At 44.9% G+C, this 24,833-nt stretch overlaps 2 protein-coding genes across 3 annotated transcripts; both read right to left on the bottom strand.

The window, feature by feature from the left end:
- Positions 1-332: 332 nt before the first annotated feature.
- On the bottom strand, positions 333-4,427 carry LOC103335912 (phospho-2-dehydro-3-deoxyheptonate aldolase 2, chloroplastic-like). Its single transcript, XM_008238946.2, has 5 exons — positions 3,692-4,427; positions 2,925-3,202; positions 2,088-2,364; positions 1,581-1,826; positions 333-861 (listed from the first exon to the last, which is right to left on the bottom strand). The coding sequence occupies exons 1-5, from the start codon at positions 4,169-4,171 to the stop codon at positions 595-597; spliced, it is 1,548 nt and encodes a 515-aa protein (XP_008237168.2). The 5' UTR covers positions 4,172-4,427; the 3' UTR covers positions 333-594.
- A 14,436-nt stretch (positions 4,428-18,863) lies between these two features.
- Positions 18,864-23,942, bottom strand: LOC148916431 (ABC transporter G family member 1-like). Of its 2 annotated transcripts, none has more exons than XM_089054014.1 (8): positions 23,408-23,942; positions 21,672-21,751; positions 21,079-21,549; positions 20,904-20,990; positions 20,617-20,742; positions 20,282-20,476; positions 19,883-19,969; positions 18,864-19,762 (listed from the first exon to the last, which is right to left on the bottom strand). In XM_089054014.1, exons 1-8 carry the CDS (start codon positions 23,775-23,777, stop codon positions 19,070-19,072), a joined length of 2,109 nt encoding a protein of 702 aa, XP_088910140.1. In that variant the 5' UTR covers positions 23,778-23,942; the 3' UTR covers positions 18,864-19,069. The 2 variants fall into 2 exon arrangements, with proteins under 2 accessions (XP_088910140.1, XP_088910141.1); XM_089054015.1 differs by lacking the exon at positions 23,408-23,942 and adding an exon at positions 22,076-22,122 and having other exon boundaries at positions 21,672-21,786.
- Positions 23,943-24,833: the final 891 nt, after the last annotated feature.

Here is a 24,833-nt window from a genome sequence, read left to right as displayed (position 1 = left end):
TACCAATACCATGGAGGAATTAAATGGGGATATGCTTGCTCAATGCCATATGCTCAAGTTTAATTAAATGGAAGGAATATGTTCCAACATTTTCTTTTTTATAAAACCTTTTACCACTCTGGTGGGTGAGCGGGACTAGACTGAACTATTTGAATTAAAACGGACAAGAGTCCTATCGTTATTTAATGCTAGGACCGGTTCTTAATAAAATGAACAACTGTCCGTCTTATATAAATCCCACCGAGAGAATGAGACTCATGAAGCAGGCCGAGATATAAAAGAACATTTGAACCACAAACAATATCATGCTGAAGACCCGGAGAAATGAGAGCTTAGGTCAAAATTACCTTTATACATATATAGAGAAATACATCATTACATGTCTGCTGCTATACATTTTAAACCATCATCACAAACATAAGTATCATCTTTGTAACTTGTCAAATCCATCGATATCATATTTGTTCGATTTCCTGATGCAGTTGAAAGCCTTTTGCTTTATATATCTCATACTATCACAGCTTCTACTCTATACATAATACATACAGCTCACCACGATTTTCTGAATTCAGATTCAAGCAAAGCCGGAATCTCCTATATAACAGCAGAGGCCGGAAAGTGCCTTGATCCAAGCCTTCTCTTACGTAGCCGCTCAGCAATGATAAAGGCAAGTTCAAGAGATTGTGAAGCGTTGAGCCTTGGGTCACAATGAGTGTGGTAGCGTGAACTCAGATCATTATAAGTTATAGTTCGTGCACCTCCGACACACTCTGTCACGTTTTGCCCTGTCATCTCTAAATGAACACCTCCTGGGTAGCTTCCTTCTTGATCATGGACATCAAAGAACGCTCTCAGCTCAGCCTGACAGTATAAAACAACAAGATCATTGCTGCTATTAGTATAGTTGGAGGTGTAATTAAAACTTCAACTAAAGAGAACAAAAATTGAACGTTTTGGACTTTGAAAAGCTTAACGATGCAAGCTTCCATGACTAGTAATCTTTCCAACCTTCTCAAGGTAGTCATCAATCAGGACAATTATGAAGGATCAATGTTTCAAGCATTTTTCTGACCATCTAGAGATCAATACATTACTCTATCTGAAATTGCAATCATATGTACAGTGTGAAGAAAGAAATCAAGCCCATTTGTTGGATTTTCACATTTCAAAGATGTGTTCAAAGAAAAAAGTAACATGTATTATATGATAAATCATACAGACAACTTAAATAATTCCATGGACTAAGATATCTCATTTCAAGAGTGTCCTTGTCCAACCTACTGGACATGGGTCATCATGTTTTATTGGTAATTGACTATTGACCAATTGTGTCATGACAATGAAACACATAATGGAATGGATTTTTGAAAACGGACAACACTTAAAAACTCAGTGATAGAGAGAGCCATAGACTTCAAAAGATGCAGTTAATTTCCTTCTTTATTGTTATTTTATTTTATGAAAAGGTACCTTAACTTGAATAGATATTGGCAGACTTACTTGAACAGAATAGACAATTTAATTTATATATATAAGCAAACAAGTGGCAAGAGTGAAAGTGTGAATTTATAACATCATACCCTAATTGCATCAAACGAACGAGTTTTGAGTCCACAAGGAGCTTTTATTGTGTTTCCGTGCATAGGGTCACTAACCCATGTGACAATTTGACCTGCTCCGCGGACAGCCCTGATCAGATGAGGAAGCTTCACTCTCATGTTCTCAGCTCCCATTCTCACAATTACTGTTACTCTTCCTGGTTTGTTCTTGGGGTTTAGGATCTCTATGAGTCTAACAAGCTCATTTGGATCCATTTTATCACTCACCTGCATTACAATATTGTCTGTCATACACTGCCTACATTTTTCTGGAAAGAAAAAAGAAAAGAAAAAAAGAAAAGAAACCACCAGCATATCTCTCTACCAGGTTCACAATTACAAACTAAGATATTCAACAAAGACTTAAAATACATGACACATAATAGTGTTACGCTTGTTCATGCCACCGATGCAAAGGAATTTAGTATGAGAAGAAAAAGGAAAACGAGTGTTTTTAACATAAATGAAAGCAAAAAATGTGCCGGATACCTTGATGCCAAGGGGATTAGAAACTCCTCTCAAAAACTCAACATGTGCACCGTCCAGTTGGCGGGTTCGTTCCCCAACCCACAGCATGTGAGCAGAACAGTCAAAGTAAAGCCCAGAAGTAGAATCCTCCCTAGTAAGTGCTTGTTCATAAGGCAGAAGCAAACATTCATGAGATGTCCAAAACTCTGTTGTAGTCATGATTGGGTGGTCAACTGTGAGTCCAGTAACAGCCATAAATCCAAGAACTTCATCTACCCGGTTAGCCAGTTCACGGTACCTATTGAGCCAGACCAATTATATGGTTAAGCCTGAATTTTTCCCAAGTACTAAAAACCATGTTGAACTCTAGAGCTACTTCAAATCAACCCACATAGAAATAAACTGCATACACCCAATTTAAGATCGACAGAATCCGTATAACATTATAAATTCTATTTTAAAACAAAAACACAATAAACTTAAGTGCGAAGCTTCAAAACAAACTAATAACATTTCTATACATGATCACCTAAAAGATGCGTCACCTTATGCGTATGAAGTTATGCTAGAAATAGAAAAAGGACTCAACCATCCAAAATGGGGTCATCAAATCAATCATGACCAAATCATTAACTGGTTTTCTGGGCATTCTGGCACAAATTATTTAACTAAACTTTACCATCACTCAATATTCACCATATTGGCACCACTTGAAAAGAGAGTTCTACTTAAGATATCAAAGTTGACGCTGTGTGAAGCATAATTTGAAACTATAATATTCCATTAGAAAAAAAAAAAAACCGAATTTCCAGAGCAAGTTATAAATTTGAAACTAACTCACAGGAGTAAGAACCATACCTATCTCCCTGCTCGCTATGCTCTGTAAAATCCAGATTCCATTGGGTGACTCTCTGCATGGCGGCATACCCTCCAGTGGAAAATGCCCTCAAGAGGTTCAAAGTTGCCACAGATTGGCAATAAGCACTAACCATCCTGTGGGGGTCTGGAAGTCTTTCCTTTTCATCAAACGCATCACCGTTGACATTGTCACCTCTGTAACTAGGCAGCTTCACGCCATTTTTCTCCTCAAATGGATCCGATCTTGGCTTCGCAAACTGACCCGCCATTCTCCCTACCTAAATTATATACCCATAGTTTATGTCATCTATCAGCACCATTAACAATTATTATAATGTCCATCAGTTAAAATTCAATGGCTATTTATTATAGATACGATTTTTTTTGCCATGAACCATTTCTACGACTACAGTTCAATTATAGGAAAACATATCTCTCACAAATTAGCATTCCACCACCAATGAAGTCATATTATTTTAAACTGATATTTCAATATAATTTGTAATTCCACCAAGTATTATTTCTCCAGGACTAATTCCATCACTCACATATTATGATTCACAAACTATCACCAACCCAGAAGAAAAAAAAAAACTACACCTACACCACACGCATGATCCTGTTTCATACATAGTAGATTGATTCAACATTTACCAATCTAATATAATCTTATGCAAATTTCCACCCCAACCAACACCAAAAAAGAAAAAGGCGCAATATTTAAACACCAAAAAGGAACAAGAACGAGAGACGAAAGCAATCATAACCTTAATAACAGGCATTTGGCCACCAAACATAAGCACAACGCCCATCTGAAGAAGCACACGGAAGGTGTCCCTTATATTGTTAGCATTAAATTCCTTGAAGCTCTCCGCGCAATCACCACCCTGAAGAAGGAAGGCCTGTCCCATGGCAGCCTGACCCAGTTTCTCTTCCAAGCTCCTGGCCTCCCCGGCAAACACAATGGGCGGGAAGGTCTCGAGGGTGCCGAGGACCGAGGCCAGCTCCTCCTGATCTGGGTACTCTGGGAGCTGCAGGGCCTTCTTGGCCCTCCAGCTGCCGAGGCTCCATTCGGGTTGGGTTGGAAAGGTGGGTTGTGGTGCACCGGAGGGCTTTGATGGATCGGCGGCATGGACGGCTGAGATGGGTTTGTGGGTTGGGAGCTGAGGGAGTGAAGGATGGTGTTTGATGGGTTCAGGGTGGAGGAGGGATTTGAACGAGAGAGAAGAGTAAGCTGTAAATGCCATTTTCTTCGTCTTGTGAGACAATTTGGATGTTGGAAATTGGTATTTGGCTTGGCAGAGACGATTTTGTTATTAATTTTGGGAATTTGTACGAATATTTAAGAGGTGTGTGAATTTACTGCCATGTGCTATGTTTTACAATTTTGTCAACTGGCTGTATAAATTGAAACACATCCCCATTGTATCAAAGTTCTTCTTCGCACTTGAGCTTGACGCATACCCTTCCCTGTCTCTTTCATTCAGCCTTCCGCTCTCCCGTAGAGTTAAAAAAATAGGGTGAATTTGACTTTAATACCTGAAAGTTTACTTTTTTTGCTTCAATTTCGTACTGAAACATTCATTTTAGGGAGCTGGAGTTTCAGGCCCACTATCGGGCTAGAAACAGTACAAAACCCACCCATTTAGAATTTTTTTTTTATAAAAAAACCTACAAAAAAAATTACCACTAACTGAAGCCCAGCCCAAGTTTCATTAAGAAATCCAAACTAAATTACAACTTTCCCACCAGGTATTTAATAACAAAATACTTTCATAGAATTTGTTTATACCAAAATGAACAGCCAATGAATATCGAACGCGTGGCTAAATCAGGGACGGGTGTGCCTTCGACACCCTTTTCGCAACAAACCTACCGATCGTAACATTAGGGCAACCTCGCCCCCTCGTGGCGACCTCGACGCCTTGAGTCCCACATCGAAACTCTAGACAAATTGCACACCTCCCAAGGCCTATAAAGAGGACACCCATCCGGCTTGAAGGTAATCAATCGAATTGACATACGCCTATTGATCGTAGTTCAAACTTACTAAATCCGTACTTACTAAAGCATCGGAGAGCCTTGGCCGGTACCACACCGGTGCCTAGGATTTACCGTGTGTTTGTTATCTTACTGATCGCACACCCTACCAAGGACATCATATACCGAAGAGATCTAATCACTAAGTTACGGGAAAGTATTAAACCATTTTTGCGTCAGCGGTTTAGCGTCGTTTGTGGGAAAAGCGATAAATCAACCTACAATTCCTAAAAATAAAACAAATGGGAACCACTTCAGACCACAGTTCCTTTCAGAGGACGGATTACCGTACGGTATGCCAAGTGGAGCAAGCCCGCTGCACCTAGCACCCTTTCGGTAATCCTCCAGCGCTTGACCACGGTCGAGCGGAGCTCTGCTCAAATGACCTCCCTTCGGAGGGAGATGGCTAAACTCCAAGAACGTAACAATCTCCTTTCGTCCAAAGTAAGACGAAACCCAGCGATTGCTTAACCAGGAAACACAAAAGCGTTCGGACCACCGAATCTTCCCAGTCAGACCCAGTGGCGAGAAGAAGAAAGGGAGCAAAGGCAACGCTGCGCCCTCAAGCATTGGTGGTCCCGCCACCCCGAACCAACCTCACGTACCAAAGAAGGTATATACCACCGTCGTCATCGGATAAATGATAAAAGGATGCGAACGGCATAGGTCCCCAATCCGAATAAACGCCCGTTTGGGGACTCCGGATGAGGGTCCGGGATAAGTCGCCCATTCGGAAGGTTCAGGGTTTGGATTCGACCTTTGAGTCCGATGATGAGTACGTCCCAGCGGGGACAACGAATCAAGCTACGTTCGAGCTCCCGGAGTACTCAAAAGCGCGAACGCCAAGTCCGAGGAGAGCTTCAAGACTTCTCGGCGTCCCAGAGACCCCGCCATCCGCCTACTCTTTCAAAGAATCCGAAGATGGAGGATGGACCGAACCCACCCTGAGTCCACGATTGGGAAAACCGGCCGGACCGTTTACGATCGCATCAAGAAGTCTAGATCGGACGGGAGGTACAGCCGTTGCGCATACCTTTCTATACCGGTGTGGAAGACCCCTTGACGCACCTTCACTCCTTCCAATCGGCGGTTGGGTGTAAGGGCCTCGGCGACGAGGCAATATCGCTATTTCCGTCTTCCCTTACCGACTGAATCGGTTCTACCGTCTCGAACCGGGACGGTGAACTCCTTTGATGAGTGAAGCAAATTTTCCTCAACCACTTCATGATCCAGACGGACCGTTTGTACTCTGCCGATGATCTATACGATTCGGCAAAGGGAAGACGAACCCTTACGCGAATACGCAGCGCGCCGATCACGAGTACTCGAGGTGTCACGAAGCGGACGATAGGGCTGCCTACGGCGCCTTGAAGAGTGGCTTACGGTCCTCTCACTTCCGGTACCTTGTGCACGTGAGCAACCGGCGCCGCGTCGATGAGTTGATGAAGCAGCGGCGATCCATGCGAAGGCCGAATACTTCAATTCCAAACACGGGCCTTCGGCTCGGAAGGAGGAGTCGGCCACCAAAAGTTATCCGGAACAAACCGATGACTCGATGGCGGACACAAGCGGAAGGATGACCGTGGCCGTCGAAACTCAAAGAAAGGACGCGGGAAAGTACGGTCGTAAAGACCACCGAGCTCCCTACCAAATCACGATCGTGCTCAGGAAGTCTTCACTTTGCTGAACACAACCTACGAGACCGTTCTAATGACGAGCACGACCAGATCCCAAAGCCAACCAACCAAAGCTTTGGTCGGCGGGATAATCGGGATCTTGGCAAATTCTGCCGATACCACCAGCGAGACCACAATACCAAGCGCATCGGTTTGAGAAAAATTGTCGGCGCTTGATTCGGGAAGGAAAGTTGGATCGATACCTCGCCAAAGCCACCGCAGCCCCGCCGAATGCGAATCGGCGGATCAACATGATCCACATGATCGTGGCGGTCCCACTCTGGCGGGACCCTCAAACCGTTCGGTAAAGCAAGTATGTGTGTGCCACCCATCCTCGGTCTTGGCATAGACGACGATCGGGCCGTAAGTTGCAGAAGGTGGGATGGGAGCCCATCACATTTTGTGAAGAAGAGGAGGAGGGGTCATCTACCCCCACGACGACCCGATGATCATTCGTGCCGAGATCGCGATTACGATGTGGGTGGTCTTGATTGATACCGGAAGCTCGGTGAACGTAATCTTTGCCGATGCATTCAAGGGAGGAATTGCCGGCGGCATGGTCAATCGGCAAATTACACCTCTACTCGGCTTTTACGGAGATCTGGTCCAACGGTCGGTAGCATCACCGCCTACGCCTTGGCGTCGCCCCAGAAAACAATGACCTACGACCAATTCCTCATTGTCGATTGCCTAACGGCATACAACGTCATCATCGGACGAACGACACTCACAAGGGTCAAAGTCCACTTGTCGCCCCACATGTTGCTGATGAAGTTCCCAACACGCAACGGTACCGGAGCCATTCGAGGCGATCGGCTCACGGACATGCTATGCCACGGCCCTTAAGGACGGTAGCGACAAACCGCCCATGGAGGCCATGACCTTGCGGGGACTACCGAACGGTAGCGAACCCATTGATGACCCCGGGAGGAAAACCCGGCACCGATGGCACACCCGAGGAGCTCGAGACCGTAATCGAACGAGGGGTTCCACGATCGGTGGGTAAAGATCGGCACCAATCTAGATCCCGACCTCCGAAGGACGGTTCATCGACTTCTTACGGCAGCAAGCAAAGTCTTCGCTTGGTCCTATGACGATATGCCCGTATATCACCGATGTCATCACCACAAGCTCGGCATTTCCCGCCCACAAGCCGGTCCGGCAAAGCGCCGATCGTGACGATGCCGAACGGTGCGAGGCAATGCGTGCGAGTTGACAAGTTCAAAGCCATCGGCTTTATTAGGAAAGCTACGTACCTGTTTGGCTTGCCAACTCGGTCATGGTCCGGAAGGCCGGGAGGATGGCGAATGTCGTCAGACTATACCGACTGAACAAAGCGTGCCAAGAACAGCGATTTCCCCTTACGAGAATCGACCGGCTCGTGGATGCCACCGCCGGCACGAGCCTGCTTCGGCCATGGACGCGTATTCAGGATACAACCAGATTTTCGCGAACCATGCCGATAGAGAACATACGGCATTCATCACGGACGCGCTGTACTACTACAATGTCATGCCTTTCGGCTGAAGAACACGGGGCAACTTACTAACGGCTCGTCAACCGGATTTTTGCCAAACACATCGGCGGCATCATGGAGGTGTACGTCGATGATATGTTGGTAAAAAGCCGAGCAGGATCACCTGAAAACTGGCTCTCATGTTCGTATTCTAAAGGATTACCGAATGAGGTTAAACCCGGCAAAATGCGCCTTCGGTGTATCTTCCGAAATTTCTCGGGTTCATGATCAGTCAAAGGTATCGAGGCCAATCTGAGAAAATCAAAGCTATAATTGACATGGAGACGCCGAAGACGCAGAAGGACATTCAGAGCCTTACGGACGTGTCGCTGCCCTAACACGCTTCATCTCCAAGGCTACCGATAAATGCGTGCCGTTCTTCAAAGCTTTGAAAGGGGGCAAACATCATATAACATGGACTCCCAAATGCGACCAGGCGTTTCAAAACTTGAAGAGCTACATGGGCCAGGCACCATTGTTATCAAAACCAATCCCGGGCGAGGTACTACTCCTGTACCTTTCGGTATCCAAAGCATTGCCGTTAGCTCGGTGATTGATACGGAGGCTAGAGAAGCGAGCTACCGATCTCTTATGTCGACAAGGCGCCCAGAGCCAGAGCTTCGTACCCACCTGGAGCAGCTAGCACCGCTTTGGTTGTCTCGGCGCGAAGACTCCGCCTACTTCCGGGCCCACGAAATTACAGCTTCGGCGAACCGGCCTCTTGGCAGTCTGCAGCCGGAAACATCGGCCGATTGGTCAAATGGGCAATCGAGTTGGGAGAATTTGACATACATTCAAACCAAGGCATGCGAGAAAAAGGCCAGGCCGTTGCCGACTTCATCTCCGAGCTCACACCTCCTGCGCTTATTGGAGCCATCATCGCCGAGCGCCATTTCTCGACACTTCCGTTCCTCTCGGGTCCTGCATATGGATGGCTCGGCAAACTAGCAAGGTTGTGGCGCCGGGCTGGTATTAACCACTCCGGACGGTAGCAAAATTGAGTATGCCCTCCGATTCAACTTTCGGACTTTCAATAACGAGGCGGAATATGAGGTCCTCTGGCTAGCCTTCGGCTAGCAAAGAGCATGAGTGCGAGGGATCGGCATTCACGGTGACTCCCACTCATAGTAAATCGGATAACGGCGGACTTCGCGGCAAGGATGCCTCCATGTCACCTACCTCTCGGCGGCTCACCAACTACTACGAAATTCGGGCCTCACGAGATTGGCGGATCCCGTGTCGAAAACAGCCACGCCGACGCGCTCTGCCGATTGGCTTCGGCGATAAACGACAAGATCGGAAGGAAGGTACGGTGAAGATATTATCGGTAAGTACAACCGCCAATGAGGTATGTACGTTCGATGCGAAGAACACATGGATGTCTCCAATCTACGTCTTCGACTACCGGAACCCTTCCTACCGATAAGACACAGCTCGAAAACTCGCGTTACCGATCGGCAAGGTACGCGATCATCGGCGATGTTCCTGTACAAACGAGACTACACGACGCCAGTATCTAAAGTGCCTTACCGAGGAGCAGGGGACTACGTTCTTGGGAGGTCCACGATGGAATATGCGGTGACCACTCGTTCCGATCGCCGCACACAAGGTCTTCCGGGTTATTTCGCCAACTCTTCACCAGATGCGAACACATTAGTCGGAAGGTGTGACAAATGCCGCCGTTCGGTGGTGTCCTCATATCCTCGCCGAGCCATTGTCGCCGATCGTGAGCCGTGGCCGTTCGCCCGATGGGGATCGGACCTGGTCCGATGCCGAGGGCAACGGTCAGTCAAATACGTTGTCGCTGCCATAGACTACTTCACCAAATGGGTAGAAGCCAAGGCCCTAGCGACAATACGGCGGTGGTCGAAGATTTCATTTGGACGAACATCCGCGATTCGCATCCCCTACTCCATCGTCACGGATAACGGCAGGCGCTTGATTCGGAAGTCTTTAGGAATTTGCACCGACTCAAAATCAACTGTTCTTTGCTTCGCCAACGCCCCAATCGAGCGGATGGTCGAAGTTATGAACAAAATTGTCAAGAAGTCGTTGAAACGGCAGCTTGACAAAGCCAAGGAGCTGGCCGGAAAAGCTTCAGAGGCGCTATGGGCCATCCGGACATCCTACCGAACGGCAACTCGGGAAACACCATTCTCTATGGCTTTGGTTGAGGCGATAGTCCCGGTGGAAATTGGAGAGCCTTCCTACGAACGGAAACCTTCGTCGCTTAACGAGCGAAGCGCTTGCTTTAAGCCTCGACCTACTCGAAGAACGCCGAGCACAAGCCAACCTTCGGGAAGCTTACAAGCAACGCGTCTCTCGTACTATGACTCGGGTCAGATCCCGTTCTTTCCGAATCGGAGATTGGGTCATGCGGAAGGTCTCTCGGCAACCAAGAATCCTACGGAAGGAACCTCGGACCTTCCTGGGAGGGACCTTACGAAATCATCGGTATCCAGCGATCGGGGACTTATCGACTTAGAGACTCCAACGGAAAGACCCTCGGCCATCCTTGGAATGTAGAGCATTTGAAGTATTATTTCAAATGAAATCACCTGGCCTACGGCAGATCACGGAGGTCCCAAGAGCCTCGGCACCTCTACAAGCACAACCTTAGGCATGATAGCGTTTCTTAGCCAACGGCGGGTTTTAAATTGTAAAGCGCACTCAAAATTATACTTTTGCCTTCGGCAGTATATCAATGAAAGGGCCTTCGGCTCATGCATTCAGAACCTTTGTTGTACCTTTCAATCTCTCCATTTTTGTTCAAAAAGGAATCGGTAGGGACCACCGGTCGCAATAAACTCCACACTTTGGCATCGCCATTATCCTACCGATTAAGGGACAACGTAAGACTTTATTGACCTTTATTATCTTTCGGTAATTACGGGCCGTTGCTTTGCCATCGGCAAGCACGCCTAATGGTTTCAAATCCTTAACGCTAGGAACTTTTGCTTGAAAGGAAACGTTATTGGCCAACGGCCAGTGACCTTTGTTTAATGGCATTCGGCATTAAACATAAAAATGAAAAATCTCCTAAGTACGTTACCGATTCATAAGAAAGATGCAACTAACTTGAAGTAAAAACATAACTTTAAATTGAAAGATGCCAACGGCATCAGAGTTGTAACAAAATTACAAAAATGCCTACGGCATCAAAATTAAATTAAATACTTAAAAAAAATGCCCTCGGCATTAAGTTTAGAGAGATAAAAAAAAAAAAATCGGAAACAAAAGCAGCTCCTTCGGAATCCTCTATCAGCGGCAATTTCATCGGCACCTGGGCAAGACTATCGGCCTCAGCACCCCCTCGGGATCAGCTAGAACCTCCTCTGTCATGTCCTCCCCCTCGTACTCCTCGACCATCTCTTCGGTTATGCCTTCGGAAGGGGATCGGCAATGAAATTGAGGTTGAGCTTCTTCCCGGGGTTGTACCGCTTGAAACGGTAGAGAAGGTCCGCCATTTCCGAGCCTACCTCCTTGTCCAAGGTAGAAAACTTAGTAGACCGACGGTAGCCTTGGATCGCCTCCCGTACGGGGCCTAGATCTCGGAAGCCACAGTCGCTCGGACTCCTCAGCCACGGACCGCCTCCTTCGACTCGAGCCTCCTTCGCCATCATTGCGCCGACTCCAAAGTGCCGACATCTCGCCAAGCTTGGCTTGATAAACCTGCCGTTCGGCGCATGTCCGGCCAAGTTCGCCTGGGCTTGGATGGCCTTGCCGGCCGGCAACCTTTGCTCTGCCGTCTTCATATGCCTTCTTCGCATTAATGGCTTGCTTAACGCAGAGCCACATGTCCATCGATGCTGCATAGCAAATGGCGTTAGAAGGAGGCGGAAATGAGCGGCGAAATGCTAAGCGATGAGGCACGAGGCTTGAGAGGCGGGCGCGCCGCCTCCTCCAGTAGCTTCTTGGCGGTCTTCAATCTCGGACAGCTCCATTTGTGAACCGAGGATCATATGGTTCACTGCACCGTCTTGAAGGCGAGGCGAGTAAGCGCCTCATCGCGTCTTGGCAGAGAAGATGGCGGCGAGGCTTTGTCGACCGCGTTTTGGAGCGGGTCGGCATCGAGTCCACCGTAAATGGCCTCTTGCTGCAGCTTTAGAGAGTTGCCCTCCGTAGGCGGAACTCGGTGGGGGCGGACCGGCCGGCGGCGGCGCGCCGACTCGGCATGTGGGAAGAAGAAGAAGCGGCGGCGCTTCGGGAGGTGTGGACCGAGCCTACCTCCTTGTCCGACAAGGTAGAAAACTTAGTAGACCGACGGTAGCCTGGATCGCCTCCGTCGGCAGCCTAGATCTCGGAAGCCCAGTCGCTCGGACTCCTCGAAAGCCACTGGACCGCCTCCCGACTCGAGCCTCCTTCGCCATCATTGCGCCGACTCCAAAGCTGCCGACATCTCGCCAAGCTTGGCGATAAACCTTACTGCCGTTCGCGCCGTATCGCCTTGGCCAAGTTCGCTGGCTTGGATGGCCGCAAGAACCTTTGCTCTGCCGTCTTCATATGCCTTCTTCGCCTTCTCGGTGGCATTAATGGCTTGCTTAACGCGAGCCACATGTCCATCGATGCGCATAGCAAATGAAAGCGTTAGAAGGAGGCGGAAATGAGCGGGAAATGCTAAAAGCGAGGCACTTACCGAGGCTTGGACGGAAGGCGCGGCCGACCTCCTCCGGCGTAGCTTCTTGGCGGTCTTCAATCTCGGACAGCTCCATTTGTGAACCGAGGATCATATGGTTCTAAACCGCACCGTCTTGAAGGGCGAGCGAATGCGGCTTCCAAGGCGCCTCGCCGTCTTGGCAGAGAAGATGGCGGCAGCTCGGTTTGTCGACCGCGTTTTGGGCGGGGTCGGCATTGAGGTCCACCGTAAATGGCCTCTTGCCTGCGGCTTTAGAGGAGTTGCCCTCCGTAGGCGGAACTTCGGCCGGGACGGACCGGCGGCGGCGCGCCGACTCGGCATGCATCCGCGCGGCGCTCGTTGAGTGTCACGTCGTCGGGTCCACACCTCCAAGGCGCCGGTGCCGTTCGGTCTTCTTCTTCTTCCCCGCATGCCGAGCATGAGGCGTCTCTTCGAGGACTCATTCATCCTCTTTGCCTCGGCGCCTTCCTCTCTTGATCCTTGCAAAAGGAGTCGGTGATTCGTCGATGTACATTTTGGTGTCAAAAAAGGAAAGTATACTTACTCTCGGCGGGGTTGACAAGTCGGGCCTTGATGAGATTGGCGGTGAAGAGAAACTTGGTACACCTCTCAACGGCAGAACCTTGACCTAACCCTTTCAATCTCTGGATCTCCTTTGTGTGGCGCTCGCCTTCAACTTGCCTGCACAAAAACAAGCGGGATCGGCATTAAAAGAAGGAAAGCAAGACACTGCAAGACCTCGAATGGTAGAATAGCCTACCGGCCATTTGGGCGTAGTCGGGATGTGAAGCGGACGGGCTGTCGAGGGCGACTCCCAATCACGGACAAAAGCACCCGCCGTTTCCTCCACGTCTTCGTGAGGTCGGGCGGCATTGGCGAAGTGGCGGCTCGGTAGCCTTCGGGCAATTGGCCCGACTCAGCCCGTGATCGGCACGCCCGACCGTCACATGCGGTGGGAGAATTGCTCGTCTGAAGGTTCTCCTCTCCACCATGCCGAAGGTGACTACCCCATCGGCACCACCCGGTTGGGATTGAACGGCCGGGGCGTAGCCTATTTGCGCCGGGATCCTCGAACGGCGGGTTGCGAGGAAGCCTCATCCCTTGCGAAAGCACGTCGTAAAAAGACGATTTCGCCGCCCGGTGTAGAGATTCAGTAGGACTCGAAATCCTCATACCTACCGAATCGAGAATGAAGTACTCCGCCGAAATTTCGCAATCTCCCGGTGATTACGTTAGGCTCGAGATAATCCACGCCGAAGACAAGCTCCTTCGAACCCCATCGGCACCTAGGATTGCGGGGTAGACTACGGATACTCGGCCGGTTGGATGGTTCGACGACCGCCTCACCACGGCCGGAGGTGGAGGCCTCTGGTCGGTGACCACCGCCGCCACCCAGGCGCCAAGCCCCACGTGGCGACCGTCGCTATATGATGAACAACGGTATGCGGAGCGGTCATAAGCCCCTTCCCGATGCCATGTATGGGGTGGCTGGGCCTTTCGCCGAGTATCTCGACATCGGTATCACTCCCTCCTCATCAGCCTGCCGCTTCACGTCCGGAGTCAAAGAGACCGTCCGATGACTCCTCATCGAACGCATTGGGCTCGCGCTCGGAGAATGACTCGCTATCGGACATCTACAAAAACAGGCAAAAGGGAAACTAAGGCTCATGCCGGATGCTACCCTACCGACCCCTACATCACCACCTATGGCGACTAGACTACCGAATGGAACCCTATGGCTAGTCTAGTTCAAACCAAGGAAGGACGTAAACTCTTAGGGTATGTAAAGACGGAAAAGTAGGGCTACCGAACGGTACCTTTGCTTAGCTTCGGAGATGGACGCGGATTGCCTGATCGCTCAACACGGATCGCCCTTCCTACCGCGTTGGCGATCGAAAATCGCTGGTACCGTTAAATCTCGTCGGAAATCGCTGGTTGCCGTTAGCACTCGTCGGAAATCGCCTCGGATAGAGCTCTCACTTCTCACTTTGGATGCAAAGTGAATTCACCACCGGGTCATCCCTATTTATAGGGGAGTTTGACAACGGTACTCCTTGAAAAACCAAACGGCGCAATAATGCGCGCGCACCATCATTACTTCCGCCACGTGTCGCTCATCCTATGGGAAGCGGATGGCATGCGAGGCGAGGAAGTCGAAGCGCTCAGATGTCCCTTCACCCGGTCGGCTCGGCCACCGACGCGACCCGCGTCGGCCTCTGAATCGATGATGCGGAAGGAACAAGGTCAGCCCCTTCCCAAAGATCGAGTTACCGAGCGGTAGGGCCGTGGTTCCTCCCGAAGACGACTTCAAATCCCCTTCCGAGGACTCTCACAAGGGGACTTGGGGACTCTGTTTATACCAAAATGAACAGCCAATGAATATCGAGCGCGTGGCTAAACTAGGGGCGGGTGTGCCTTGGCACCTCTTCGGCAACAAACACGCCGATCGTAACATTAGCAACCTCGCCCCTCGACGCGTGGCAGCCTCACAAGACGCCCGAGTCCCACATCGAAACTCTAGACAAATTGCACACCTCCCAAGGCCTATAAAGAGGACACCCATCCCGGCTTGAAGGTAATCAATCAGGACGGCATACGCCTATTGATCTGTAGTTCAAACTTACTAAATTCGTACTTACTAAAGCATCGGAGAGCCTTCGGCCGGTACCACACCGGTGCCCTAGGATTTACCGTGTGTTTGTTATCTTACAGATCGCACACCTTACCGAGGACATCATATACCGAAGAGATCTAATCACTAAGTTACGCGGGAAAGTATTAAACCATTTTTCTGCGTCAACAGAATTGACAAATTCTTAAATACTTTCATAGAATTGATAAAAGTCACTAGTAAAATGGCAAGACTTTTGCTCTTAACAATTAGCCTTAAAAATATGAAAAAGTCATTCATTTAATAAGCTTTTTAAAAGTCATTAACTTTTTGAATACAACCAAACATAGCAAAATATAGCTAAAACTCAAAACAAGCCAAACCCACATTTAAAAAAAATTCAAACGAAGACAAAAGAAATTAGGCTAAAAGTCACTTTTTGTCCCTGTAGTTTCATATTTGTAGCAATTCAAGGACAAATGAGTATTTCTATTTATTTCTTTGAGGATGCAAGGGGCAATTTCGTCAATCCAAAATTCTTGAGCATAAAAGCTCGTCTAAAACTCCCCTAATTTCATATTAGGGCTTGAAATTGGTCATTTGGGTTTAGAGTTCTTCAAAAATTGGGATTAGTGGTTGAATTTCGAGTCCTAATATGAAATGAGAAGAATTTCAAACAAGTTTTTACGCTCAAGGGTTTTGGGTTGACAAAATTGCCCCTTGCATTGTTGAAAAAATTAACAAGAATATTAATATGTCCTTGAATTGTTACAAATACGAAACTATAATGGCAAAATTGACGAAATTGAAACTAAAGGGTCAAAAATGGTTAAAGTGCCAAACTACAAGAACAAAAAATGACTTTTGGCCAAGAAATTAATAATGGAAAACGGACCAATCATGCAACCCAAAAAGTCGTCTTTAAAGGAAGTGTAATTCTTCTTAAAGAATAAATTGTTACAAAGGCCTTTTTATACATATACATACCATCTATGTTGAGTTGTCATAACTAATTACAACTGAGAATATATTAGTAAACATAAAATATAACTAATTTAACAAAGTAATAACTAGTTATTGCCTTTAGCCTCCTTCAAGTTGAAAGGGGGAGAGCACACTGTAAGCTTTTCGCGAAGAAAAACATATTTGGCAAAAGATAAAGGTTTTGTGAAAATGTTTGCGCGCTAATTTGCAAAGGAAACAAATCAAATTTGTAAGAAGCTGTGTTGAACCAATTTGCAGCCCTTCGCCCGAGCCGAGCGGCAACTTGTCCAATAGGTCACGGTGCGGCATAGCTCCTGCAAAAAAAAAATAAAAAAATAAAAGAAATAAAAAATGACAGTCGCAACCTCCGCCAACAACAACTGGCAACCACCACGGTAATAGCCACCACCCGGCGACGGCCACCAAAGCTCATGGTTGGGCTTAGAATACGACCTAGCTGCCAAAGCTGCAGCAAAAGGTGCGATCCAAAGCAACCAGGCTTGGGACGCGCTAGGTAGAAAAAGAAAAGAAAAAGAAGAAGAAGCGTAGCCACACGCCACCATCCGATCATTCCAGCCTCCACTTTACACCAACTACTAGCTAGCCCACCAAGCTGGTCCTCGCCATGAGCAAAAAAGTGTATCCATATCCGACGACCACCGTTGGCAGCAGCGTCAGATCATGACGACAACCAACCATGCCTACCCATTGGTCCTCGCCGCGAAGAAAAAATGAAAGGAAAAAAAAAAAAAAGGTTCAACCTACCTTGGTATGCACAACAAACTCATTTCCTTGACAAGCAGTACAATCCTCCAAGATCTCTCTCATAGGCTAGAAAGTAGAGGATAACAAGTTTTCAATTTGAAAAGGAGTGAACAGAAGCTTTGTATTTATAAAGGTTAGGGATCCTAGGTCAAGGGTGAATCACAAGCCTATTCTCATTGGGAGCCCGACTCCAAGAAGAATTCAAAGGCCTACTCCAATTAGGAACCCAACTCAAAGAAGAAAGCCTAAATGCAGTTGGAGAGCCCGATAAATATTTCTCATCTCCTCAATGCCTCACAAGCATCATGTAGAAGATAAGGTGCATTTGTGAGAACACATATTTCGCCGGCCAATAAGAAGGTGACAAGTGGAATTAGGGTAATTATCTTCAATGTAAGATAGGAATATTGTTGATGCTCTTTTTGGGAAGGTCAACTTAGGTAGAGGAGTATTGGATCTTTAGCATGCGAGAAGATGTGAATCTTCAGTGTTCAGAGAACTTGCAGAAGACAATGGGGAAGAAGCGGTCATCAAGCTTCGGACACCGATGTAGTGCCTATCGAAGGCTCTCCGATGCTTAAGTCAGCTATAAGTGGTAATTTTGGCAAAGTAACAGTAAATATGGGAAAATAGTTACCTCTTTTACTTGGGCATTGTTCCCTATTTATAGGGAAATGAAAATGGGAGTTTTGCACAAAGTTTCGATGTGGGACCTTGTGCAAACTGCTGCAGAGGTGACACATGTCCATGGAAATTAGGTTCGGCAGCCGAAAGCTTCGGCATGTGGTTGCCGCTTCAGAAGAGTGTCTTTCTTCGGCCGGTTAGAAGGTGATGATGTCACTCACTTTCTAAGGGTTTGTTTGTGTGTCCCTTTGGGGTATTTCTTCTACTCGGAAGCTGACGTGTCTGCCTTGGTGCAAGTTGTTTTGATATTGGGTATACTCGGTTGATTAGGGTGTAAACAAATATCTCCCTAAATCAAGGAACCAATTTCTACCAAATCTCTTGGAGTAATTCCTGTCATCTTTTTGGGGATTACTAAACCAAATAAAGATTATTCTCCAAAAAAACCCTAGCACACAAGGAAACTATAAATACATGGCTACACAAGACTTTCAAGGTAATTCTAAATTCCTCCCTAATTCCAAAAACCCTAGAGAAATCACACACACACACACACACACACTCTCTCTCTCTCTCTCTCTCATGGCTAAGGCCACCAGGCCAACACCCCCTGGGAAAATTCCATCTATTTTAGCTATTGTTGTATCTTTATCAAGATTCAATTAAACTAACTTAGGCATTGGAAGACCTTTGACCAACACCCCTCAGGTGTGGTCCATTTACTCATATTTATTTCGCAGGAATCGAAGTCAAGAGAGAAGAAAGATCGAAGACTGAGGAATTAACCCACAAATATTCCCCATGCAGAATACTCAAACAACTGCTTGTGGAATCACATATTCGCACCTCAACTCAGGAGATGCCTCGTGGACTCTCTACGTCAAGAATGACAAATATGCCTTTAATGGATTTTAATTTTTTTGTTTTTACTATCAATCAAAACCTCTCAACCATTTATGTCTCTCCTCCTTGTTTCTCTCTCCTCTTTCTCTTTAGTTTCCGGGAACAAAGGTCTTTCTAGCCGTCGGAGAGATTCATTCCCCACACTTCCAAAATTCTCTGATTTCATGTAACTTGGGACATGCAATGCATCCAAATATCCTTTCTGATCAACATTAATTATATTATTCTCATAACTAGAAAATAAAAAATACTCACTAGATACTGGATATATAGTACAACTTCAACTTTATTGCACACATACTTCCTATTCCATTCCAATACTGCTAGAAATACCTATCTTCATGCTTAATTTATAATACCAACAATACCATTTGTATTATGCTACTACCACTACAGATTCCCTCCATGCACAGGCGTAGAGGACGGATTGACCAATATTTGCATGCTTCGCTTATTGAGAGGCATTGCCAAAAGAGTTGTACCAATAGTCTTCACTTTCTCTGTGGCCTTGATAATAACCAAGAACAAAACTCGATACAGAAGAATCATCCCTACCAAGATTGCAAGATCAACCCACTTAGAGTAACCCATTTCGACTTGCCATTTATCTCTCAGAATATGTTCCCCACTGAGACTGGATGTTTTTCCTCCTTGATCACTGCTAGGAAATGTTGTGCCTATGAATTCATTTTTAAACAGTCCTTGGTATGCATACTTGTGGAACGCAATGTAGTACAATGGGAACTTCCACAGAGGCTTGGGAATATCGTTTGGTAGTTGGAAGAAACCGCCACACATAATCATAAGCCCTTGAATTCCAGCACCGGCGATTATTCCCATGAGGAAGTTGGGCACAATGCTAGCAACTATCATCATCAGGCTCTCAACCAGCATCATGCAAGCAAATAACACACAAGCAAAGTAGAAGAAGTGTTCAAATCCTTTGTGAAGTCCAGCGACGTAATAAGTTATGGCGGCAGGAATCACTGAAATCAATATCAAGAAAGGCACAGAGGAAAATGTGTTGGCAAAAACGAATGCAGAAACACCATAGTGCCCGTTTAATCTTTCTCGTTCAAATACCTGAGTTTACAAGAGAAAACCTATATTTAGCAACATTATTATATATGGCACTTATGATGTAAACTATATAGAAGTGCAAAACTTAGCGTATATATCCAACCCTATTCCAAATTAGTTTACCTTCATATCTTCCACAAAAGAGGGGAATCCACCGATAGCCATAAAAGTTAGAAATGAAGATACAAACATGATCAGCGAGCTTCTTGCCTGGAAAATTAGAAATCTATTAAGTTTTATATCAATATATTCAACACTATAAGACAGCTCTCGAACAATTTCCTATGTAGTGTTCTCTTGTCGAGCAAGTTAGGTTTAGAAAACTGTCAATATGAACCACATATTACGTAATACGCACACAGAAGTACTCCTAATGATCAATGGCTAAAATTGAGAGTGTAATGATATATAACATGTTATATTGTGAATTAGATGGAGAAATGATCAGGTTGATTGTTGCATAAATGTTTCGTCCAGACTAAATTGTTGCAACATAAGCATCTTATGTACAAAACAAATCACCTGAATTGATTCATAACTATGTCCAAGATCTTGATAGACAGTGCCCAAGCCTAATGCAATGGTAATGTAGATAGCCAGGCGCAACCAGTAGTAGCCTCGATCTCGATACATGTTCATGAAGGATCTTCTTGTAAGTACGAAAGATTGTGTAAGAAAGCCAGCATGGCTTCTCTTCTCCAATTCTTCACCGAAATCCTAAATTTCATATAAATTTATGTTAGTCATAGATTTTGGGCCCTCCCATGATCCTGGGAATCAACTACCGTTTGAAAGGATAGTGTTGCATGTTATATAAATAATTGGAGCTATATATGAATCTGATTACTAGCCTATACCTGCTTACATAGTTCAGCTACTTGTCCTTGAACTTGCTGATAACTTTCAGATTCTTTATAGGACTTTATTAGAGTATCAATCGCTACTTCTGTGGGTGTGCGTCCAACCATGCCTTGTTCAATGTCCTAAAAAATGAACAGTTTGGATCATGAGATTACATTTTGGATGGGCTCAAACGAGTCATTATAATGAGTGCTTGCTTGAGCACTCTTCATTACCACATAAAGAGAAAAGTTGCAATCAAATACGACTAGGACTTTACCAAAAAAAAAAAACAAAGGCTTACCTGCTCAAAATCTTTGTTTATAGTCTTAAGGAAGTGATCTGATGGATTTTGGAGAGTTGGGCAAGGGAAACCACATAAGGAGAAAAACTGCAATCAATTGAAAATAACAGCAGTTAACCCTACAGCTCCGGATCCAAATTTAGAAATAGTAAGCTAGGGAACTTAAGCTAGTCACTTGATTTGCTGCAGAAGCAGGGCCAAAATAGACAGTTCTTCCGGCGGACAGAAGGCAAAGATTGTCGAAAAGTTGGAAGACTTCAGAGCTAGGTTGATGGATGGATGTAATTACAGTCCTTGGAATTCCATCAGTTTTATCCAGGTTTGCAATTCTGCTCATGACATAATAAGACGCTGCACTGTCAAGGCCACTTGTTGGTTCGTCGAGGAAGAGAAGATTTGGGCGTGTAAGAAGCTCAATGCAAATGCTGACTCTCCTCTTTTGCCCACCACTGAGGCCTTTAGATCCCCACCCTCCAATCCTTGTGTTCATGGCATCTTGCAAACCCATCTCTCTTATTGTGATTTCTGCTCTCTCTTTCTTCTCTGCCTTGGACATGGAGTCCGGCAATTGCAACTGAGCCGAGTAGTATACGGCTTCGCTGACCGTTAAAGTTGTGATCAAAGTATCATCTTGTGTCACATATGCCTGTGTTGATGATATTTAAATTATGAAAAGAGATATTGAAAGCTTTATAAATTACTCGTATTTATATCTTCATTAAGCCAAAAGAGAAAAGCATTGTGATATATAGTTCTTGATCTTCCTACCGAAGTTCCATATGCCAGTGCTTGTTTTTGCCCATTGATTAAGATCTTCCCTGTTTTCCTTGTGTTTGAACTCAATCTCCCTGCAGTATCATGAGCACATGACTTAAAATTAGACCTGTGCTTGGGGTTAATCCACACTACATATAATTAAAGAGTAATGCTATTTAGACACACAAAATTGACAACATTAGCTGACAATCTTATGTGGCAGCCGATGTGTGATGCCATGTCAATTAATGAATATTGACATGTGTATTTTTTTTTAAATATATTATCTTTTCAATAATCCTTTTAAACAAACAAAAGTGAAAAATTAATATTTAAAAAAAAACCAAAAAACCCTTAGCGTATCTGATCTGTAGCCTCACGTCTATTCTCCAAAAAACCCCTACTTAAAATTAGACCACACATCTGTATATAAATTAAATGGTCCCATAGTGTCTTTAATTTAGTAACCACACATCTGTATATAAATTGAATTTCGGTTATTTTTATTTTTATTTGTAACAATTGTGGTTCATGAGATCTCAACCCTGCACAGAAAATATCTCCACTAGGTTGTTTTTTCTAGCTATTATTGGACAAATAAAACAACTTATATTCCTATTTTGTTTTATTCTAAATTATTCAGTAACTACAGTACACATGATTTGTAATTTTGTACACGTTTTATGATAGTAGAAGTCGTCCTCTGCTTCAAAAAGTAAATAGATAGCGAAATCTTTCTAACAATAGATGGCGAGATCTTTCACGGAGGTACACTTTTTTTGTGATTGGCTGGCATTCTCTTTCACGTCACCAATCACCACGTGAGGAGAACACAAATAGGCATACAATCACAGGATAATTCTACAGTCACATACCGGGACGTCTCCTCTCTCTCTCTCTCTCTCTCTCTCTCTCTCCATTTCTATAAGCAGGCACATTCTAGTAGCAAATCCATATCAAGGATGGAATTAGGAATTTTTTAACGGGCTAGCTAAAATTATTAATTTAAAATCTAATGTTCTTTTTATTTTATTTGTATACTTACAATTTCTATATTTTTCTAGAAATAAAAGTATACATCATATAAACCACACACATAGGGTGACACCACAAGAAAAGTGGGCCAACTCTCCCCCTCTCCCCCAAAGTGCACTCAGGTTCGATTTGCTAGTTCATAACTCTATTGACTACAATTATCAGCCATCAAATCCAATTTTGATACGTATTATTTGACATCTCTATTGAAGGTACCTTTAGCTGAGCAAACAAATTAAATATAAGATGATTATAGGCCTATAGGTTGAGTCGACAAGGTGTTATTAGGCTACATTTAGGTGGACTACTAATCTTTTATAGAGTGAAATCACATAAAAATACATTTAATATTTTTTAAAGGCTACCTGGGCTAGAGCCCATGGTAGCCTTGTTGCTAGTTCCGCCCATGCATATCAAGGGCGGCCTGGCATGGTACAAGTGGCACCACCGCACAAGATCCCTGAATTTTTTTTATTTTGTATTATATATATTAATATTATAAAAATTATATATATTCTAGCGTGCAACACATTGACACATAAGTGTATTTGGTTGTGCTGGTTTTTTATAGCATATCCCTTAGTACAAAGCCCAGATTCGAGTCTTAGTCAATCTATTCATATTTTCATATTAGATTATATGAGGACTCATCATGTCGGTGAAAACCAAAATTTTGCTAACTAATTATTAAGTAAGAGGGTATGAATTGTTACCTCCTAAAGCATCAAGAAGAGTAGACTTGCCACAGCCAGAAGGACCCATTATAGCCAAGAGCTCCCCAGGCCTGGCATAACCAGTTACACCTTGGAGGATTGATCTTGATCTGCTACCATTTTCATTCTTTGCCTTAGAAACCACAGTCACCCACAAATCCTCCCACGTCAAGAAAACACCCTCTTCTAACTTTGGATAGTTTTCGTTCAGGTTTCGGTTTCGAGCAGCACCCGGCCCTGACCTAGTTACAGTTGTAGTTCTAGGCAGTGGATCATTATGGCCTACTGTTTCAACCTCCAGTACTGCTGTTCTAATATCAGCTGATTCATTACTATAACTATATTCATGTAGCGAGGTAGAAGAAGCCATATAGCTAGGAATTCTATTTCAGAGAGAGAGAGAGAGAGAGAGAGAGAGAGAGAGGTTTGGTTTAGTTTCTTGTTGGTGAAGTGCTTAAGGAGGATCGAGGCCGGGTATTTAAAGAAGCTTAAAGAGCAATTAAACGGGATTTGCATTTACATTTTTCTCACCTTAGATCTTTCTGCTGCTAATGTTTAAACGAGTACATATTACTAATAAATGCAAAAGGACAAGAGTAGTTCGTATAATAACACCGTCCAGTCGTTGGCTAGTACCGCACGGCACCTAAATTGGGAAGAAGTCAAGCATTTTTTTTACTGCAGAACTTTCATTATTCAACTTAAAATTTTAAATAAATAAAAAACCAAAGCACTAGGAGTTCATCTTTTTATTATAAAATAAATTATTAGTCTAATTAGTTAGTTGTTTATCTTTTTTTTTTTATTATCATAACAATATGAGGTTATTATTTGCGAATCACTTTGAGAGTGATTTTAAGTAGGCCAAACAATGTCGTAATCCACCCTTACATCTTCATGGACAAACAATGTCGACTCACACACACTAACTGGCCACCATATAAACAGGTTTCCAGCACAATGCATGGTAGGAGTTAGATAGCCACAATGGCCACCATACAAAATTCAATATGATGGTTTTTTTCTTCTCTTTTATTAATTCTATGCATATAAAGAATAGGGATTTGCGAAATAAATTTAAAATTTACCTAGGGCCTTCAACTTCGTAGGGACACCCATGCGTGAATATATAAGAAATTTCACATTTCTTACGCAAGCGATGTGGGACTATATACACGTCATATTCAATGTGTAACACACTACATGTTATGTTCACCACGTCCACATGTCATGTTCAATGTGTAACACGCCACATGTAATGTTCAATGTGTCAGGTTTCTCACAATAAATAGGTGAATGAATGTGTTTTGGGGTCAACCCACTTGACTTCTCTGAAAGCTTAACCTGCGGCCACACACTTCTCTTTAGGGTGTGTTAAGACATATTCACATTTTGGGGGAACACTATCAGGATGTGTAAACTCTCC

Source organism: Prunus mume, linkage group LG6 (genome assembly GCF_029339155.1).
Source record: "Prunus mume cultivar Tortuosa linkage group LG6, ASM2933915v1, whole genome shotgun sequence".
NCBI lineage: Eukaryota > Viridiplantae > Streptophyta > Magnoliopsida > Rosales > Rosaceae > Prunus > Prunus mume.
Note: the sequence above shows the minus strand (reverse complement) of the source record. Positions and strands in the feature narration are given on the sequence as shown.

What these genes read in the sequence shown, in the direction of transcription:
- LOC103335912 (XM_008238946.2), bottom strand. Translation starts at nt 4,171, where the DNA reads ATGGCATTTACAGCTTACTCTTCTCTCTCGTTCAAATCCCTCCTCCAC. An exon ending in CATAGCGAGCAGGGAGATAG is followed by an intron (nt 2,365 to 2,924) that starts GTATGGTTCTTA and finishes CTGGCTCAATAG; the next exon opens with GTACCGTGAACTGGCTAACC. An exon ending in CTAATCCCCTTGGCATCAAG is followed by an intron (nt 1,827 to 2,087) that starts GTATCCGGCACA and finishes ATTGTAATGCAG; the next exon opens with GTGAGTGATAAAATGGATCC.
- LOC148916431 (XM_089054014.1), bottom strand. Translation starts at nt 23,777, where the DNA reads ATGGCTTCTTCTACCTCGCTACATGAATATAGTTATAGTAATGAATCA. An exon ending in CTGCTTCTGCAGCAAATCAA is followed by an intron (nt 20,991 to 21,078) that starts GTGACTAGCTTA and finishes AATTGATTGCAG; the next exon opens with TTTTTCTCCTTATGTGGTTT. An exon ending in ATAGTTATGAATCAATTCAG is followed by an intron (nt 19,970 to 20,281) that starts GTGATTTGTTTT and finishes CTAATTTTCCAG; the next exon opens with GCAAGAAGCTCGCTGATCAT.